Source organism: Symphalangus syndactylus, chromosome 22 (assembly GCF_028878055.3).
Source record: "Symphalangus syndactylus isolate Jambi chromosome 22, NHGRI_mSymSyn1-v2.1_pri, whole genome shotgun sequence".
NCBI classification, from domain to species: domain Eukaryota; kingdom Metazoa; phylum Chordata; class Mammalia; order Primates; family Hylobatidae; genus Symphalangus; species Symphalangus syndactylus.
In genome coordinates this window covers 75,590,001-75,595,000 of record NC_072444.2, presented here as the reverse complement: position 1 = coordinate 75,595,000, position 5,000 = coordinate 75,590,001, and the positions used below count along the sequence as shown (strand labels likewise).

Here is a 5,000-nt window from a genome sequence, read left to right as displayed (position 1 = left end):
CACCTGACCAGCAGGGACGCAGAGACGCGCACAGTCCCGGCCTGCCCTTCCCTCTCACCCGGGCTAGGGCTTGGAGGCCTGGCCCAAGTCACTTACTTACACCCAAAGCCAATTGGTCTGTCGCTTTGCCCTAGGGTGGTGGTGGCTCCGCAGACTGGCCCAGCCCAGGCCGGAGCTCTCCTCCTCTCTTCCCCGCCCTGGGCTGGCCGAGGCTCCGGGCATTCAATGCTGGAGAGGTGGCCCTAACCCAACTGGTCCAGCACTGGGGTCCCGCAGCCAAATGCGACCACCCCACTGACAAACTTTTTTACAAAGGAGAGAGATGGACCGACGTCCCCTGATTTATTTCCTTGCTGCCCACAATCCTGATTTGCTGCTTATTTAAGAATATATCCTTTAATGATTTAGCTTTGAGTCTATCAATATTTTACAGCAGAGAAGGGAGTGACACTTCTCTGAGAACATAATTTAATTATAATAAATGGGTTGGGTGCTTCAGCCCCATCCTTCAGAGGCCGAGTCAGAGCAGATGTATTTATCTTTATTCGAGCGTGTAAGGGGATGGGGGCGGATCGGCCCCACCCCAAAGTTACTTTTCCCCTCCTGTCCCCACCCCTCTCTCCTCCTCTGCGCCCGGGCTTTATGGGGATGGGGGTCATGGCGCCTCCTCAGCTCCCCCCACCTCTGTCTTTGTAGATAGGGCGACTGCCAATCAATCAGAGAGGGCATTAATTACGCCTCTTTATTGACAGGGTGCTACATTCTGTAGTTCTTCTCTTTCGGGATCGCCCTCCTCCTCCTCCTCCTTCCTCCTCTCCCGCCGCCTGCAGCCGGAGAGGAGGAGATGAGAAGCCTTGTAGTTTTAAATTCAATGTGACAGTTTCGGAAAAGCGGATGATGAATCTCCTATTATTGGATCAGTCTATTTGCCGCTCAATGTCTCTCTGTAATTGGAGCAACATCACTTTAAAGGTTCAGAGAGTACAGCATTTCTGGTGAAAAATCCCCACAACACGGCGCTGAATGTTTTAAAGGGAAATCTATTAGTGATTTGCGGAGGGGCGGGGAGGCGGCGGCTCGGGGGAGGCGCGGGCTCGGGGCCGGCCCCGAGTGAGGTGGGGGGCTAGCTGGGGGCCCCTGCCCCAGGCCCAGGCCCCAGCCCGCGCCTGCCCAGCCCTGGGCGGCCCCTCCCTCCCTCCCTCCGGCTCCCCCCAACCCCCAGCCCGTCTTGTTGTGACAGTTCCTGATACTGTTTATTGAGGTGCATGTCAGGTATAATTAGCAATCGATATGGAAAACGTTTCCCTGCACCCAGCACGCCTCTGACGTCAGAGCCGATTAGCGCTTCTTATTGGTCCCAAATTCCCCGGGCCGCGGCTAATTATCGGGAGCTTGATGTTGATAAGTAAAGCGCCGGAGTGCGGGCGAAGCATGTGTGGGGCTCCGGGTCCCTGTCTCCGCCGCCGCCGCCGCCGCCCGCGCCTCCCGCCGCTGGCCCGCCCCGGCCCCGGCCCGCGCCCCCGCGCCCCGCCACCGGCCCCGCCGGCCCCCCGCGCGAGATGATGGACGGCCGCCTCCTGGAACACCCGCATGCCCAGTTCGGGGGCTCGCTGGGCGGCGTGGTGGGCTTCCCCTACCCGCTGGGCCACCACCACGTGTACGAGCTGGCCGGGCACCAGCTGCAGTCGGCCGCCGCCGCCGCCTCGGTGCCCTTCTCCATCGACGGCCTGCTCGGGGGCTCGTGCGCCGCCGCCGCCTCGGTGGTCAACCCCACGCCGCTGCTGCCAGCCGCCTGCGGGGTCGGCGGGGACGGCCAGCCCTTCAAGCTGTCAGGTAGGCGGGCGGGGAGGAGCGCGGCTGGGGGCGGGGGCCCCGGTCCGGCCGAGGCGCTGGGGGGCCCGGGGCTGGCGAAGGAGAGCCGGCTCCCAGGCAGCTGTCTCTGCGCCCCCCGGATCCAGGCGGCCAGCGGGTAGAGGGAGGGAGGGGTGGGGGTCGGGCCTGGGCGGGTGGCTGAGCCGCGCGGCGTCCTGTGACTGCCCGCAGACTCGGGGGACCCGGACAAGGAGAGCCCAGGCTGCAAGCGGCGGCGCACCCGCACCAACTTCACCGGCTGGCAGCTGGAGGAGCTGGAGAAGGCGTTCAACGAGAGCCACTATCCCGACGTGTTCATGCGCGAGGCGCTGGCGCTGCGCCTAGACCTGGTCGAGTCCCGAGTTCAGGTAAAGACCCGGCGTCGCTCCCGGATCCGCCATCCGGACCCCAGGCTCGGGGCGCGCCGGGACGCCTTTGTTCCAGGTGGCGAGATATCGTCCCCTTGCCGCGGGCCCGCTTCGCGCTGGCCTGCTGGGGAAGAGTGGGGGGGGGGGTTCTGGGGCTCGGCCACTCACGGACAGCGGGGTGGGCAACTGCCCCCCAAAAGCCTGGGTGGCTTGAGAAGGGCCGGAGGCAGCACACAAATCGCCAGAACAGCTGCTGCGTCCGAACCGGGAAGCGGCGTGGTGGGTTGGCGGAGGCCGGGCCAAGTGAGGTCTCCAGGCAGGGGCGAGGAGGGGAGGAGGGGCCGGCTTGGCTCCGACCTGGAGGAGAGAGGGAAGGGGACACCCCCACGCCCCCGCACCGCCTCAACCTCCCGCGCGAGGCTCTGTCACCCACCCTGGAGCGAAAGAGTCTGTTTACCTTGCGCCTGCAAAATATTCAGATGGAAACGTGTATTTATTCATCGCTTTGCAGAAGGGGACAGCTGAGGAAGGGGAGGCAGAAGCATAAACAGTTAACACACTGAGAAAGTGGGAGAAAAAAAGGTGTCTGAATTTTTAATAATACCCCTGGTCTCATCTTTTTCTTATGACTGTTTTCCCGTAAATTTGCTATCATTTGGAGATGGCTGATGGTATTATTTTAAAAATACAGTGTCAGCTTGGTGGATTAAAAATTCCAAGATGATTTGTGCATAATTAAATGTTTCCCTGGAGCAAAGAAATCCTCTTTTTCTGCGGTGGGTGCGGTGTGGGGTCCAGGTCTGTGGTGCGGTGTGCGGCTATGGGTGCTAGGCGTTGAGGCAGACGCTGGCAAAACGCCTGTTTATCACCAATAGCTTTGTCTAAAAAGGTGTGTTTGTCCTGTGCTTGGACCTCCTCTCGTGACCTCTTCTGCTTGGAAATCCTTTTATCCAATTTGTTCTAAGTGTCTTAAGTGAAGTCAAGACCCCTTCATGTCTCCCCTAATACGATAATGACTAATTCTTACAGGCAAGGCAGTCCAGAATTCGCACCAAAAAAAAAAGTTTAAAGAAGGAAAAGGCGGTTACAGCCTTGTGGAGTGGGGGGGGGGGGGGGGCGGGGGCTCGGCTTCACCCTGGAGACCTCCCCCATGGACAGGGCTCCCTGCGACCAGGCTGGGCCTGCTATTGTGCAAGTCTCTGCATGGCCGCGACAAAGAATCCGTATTAACGCGCTCTCTTGGGGAGGGCAGGACTGCCCGAGGTTCCGCGGGGCTCAGACGGATCTGACTGTGTGTGTTTGGTGGTTGGCGGTTGAGTGAGGGTGTAGCGCTGCTGTCCCCGGATGTCCTGTGTGGCTCCCCAGGACAAGGACTGCAGAGAGGGTGGAAGAGACGAGATGGGCCCAGCCTCTCCTTCCGGCCTGGTGGTCGCCTCTTGCCTCCCCACCTGCCTTGGCCGGTGGCCCAGGCCAAGCACGACAGGTTTGGGAAGGCTCCGTTGGTGCCCTGGCCCAGGGCTTTCAGAAAGAAGGCTGTTAGCTGTGTCCTAGGAGGGAGGCTCCAGAGGCCCACCCAAGTACGGCTCCGCAGGCCCTTCCGGACGAAGACGCACCCATATTTCCCTTCAAGGGAATCCGCCCCCACTCCCGAAATGTGGGCTTTGACACAGTCTCCAAGGGGCCGAAGACAGGTGTGGAGGGCGGCTGTGGCTCAGCGGTCCAACGGCAGGATGGTCAGCGCCAGGCCGGGCGGGCTGCTTAGAACACGAGCCGTGAGCGGCCAGGAAGGGTGAACAAGGGGCCTTGCTCTCTGCCTCCGGACCAGGAACCCGACGCCCTCCGTCCGGGGCCAAACCGGCCCCCCAAGTAAGGGGCGGCTCCCAGGTCCCCGAGGTGAGAAGCCAGAGCGGGAAGCTGGCCGGGAGGCCCCGTCTACGCGCCTTCCGGGTGGAAAAGGCGCTCGCTGGAACCTGCAGCTCCAGTGGCAAAGCCCAGCTCAGGGCCGGCTCGGCCGCGCGGCCTGACTCCCGCCCCCGGCCGAGCGGAGGTTGTGCAGGCCCCTCTGGGGGGAGCGGGGAGGTCCTCGGCCCCGGCGGCCAGCCCGCCGCCTGATTGTGGCTTCCTCTTCCCTACCCGGCTGCTCTAGGTCTGGTTCCAAAACCGCCGGGCCAAGTGGAGGAAGAAGGAGAACACGAAAAAGGGCCCGGGGCGGCCGGCGCACAACTCCCACCCGACCACGTGCAGCGGCGAGCCCATGGACCCGGAGGAGATCGCGCGCAAGGAGCTGGAGAAGATGGAGAAGAAGAAGCGCAAGCACGAGAAGAAGCTGCTGAAGAGCCAGGGCCGCCACCTGCACTCGCCCGGCGGCCTGTCCCTGCACAGCGCGCCCAGCTCCGACAGCGACAGCGGCGGCGGCGGCCTCTCTCCGGAGCCGCCCGAGCCGCCACCGCCAGCCGCCAAGGGCCCCGGAGCGCACGCCTCGGGCGCCGCGGGGACCGCGCCCGCCCCTCCCGGCGAGCCGCCTGCACCCGGCACCTGCGACCCCGCCTTCTACCCGAGCCAAAGAAGCGGCGCCGGCCCACAGCCGCGCCCAGGTCGCCCTGCGGACAAGGACGCAGCCTCGTGCGGGCCAGGGGCGGCTGTGGCGGCGGTGGAGCGCGGCGCCGCGGGGCTGCCCAAGGCCAGCCCATTCAGCGTGGAGAGCCTCCTGTCCGACTCGCCGCCGCGCCGGAAAGCCGCTTCCAACGCCGCCGCCGCCGCCGCCGCCGCGGGGCTGGACTT

The 5,000-nt window shown here is 63.6% G+C and overlaps 1 protein-coding gene across 1 annotated transcript in view; it reads left to right on the top strand.

Annotated features, from left to right (window-relative positions):
- The first annotated feature begins 1,224 nt into the window (after positions 1-1,224).
- Positions 1,225-5,000, top strand: part of UNCX (UNC homeobox) — a 4,638-nt gene continuing 862 nt past the window's right edge. The window contains exons 1-3 of the mRNA XM_055262637.2: positions 1,225-1,833; positions 2,044-2,219; positions 4,366-5,000. The exon at positions 4,366-5,000 is cut by the window's right edge and continues 862 nt beyond it. Of these exons, the coding sequence (XP_055118612.1) occupies positions 1,560-1,833; positions 2,044-2,219; positions 4,366-5,000 (1,085 nt within the window). The 5' untranslated portion in view covers positions 1,225-1,559. The remainder of the gene's footprint in view (positions 1,834-2,043; positions 2,220-4,365) is intronic.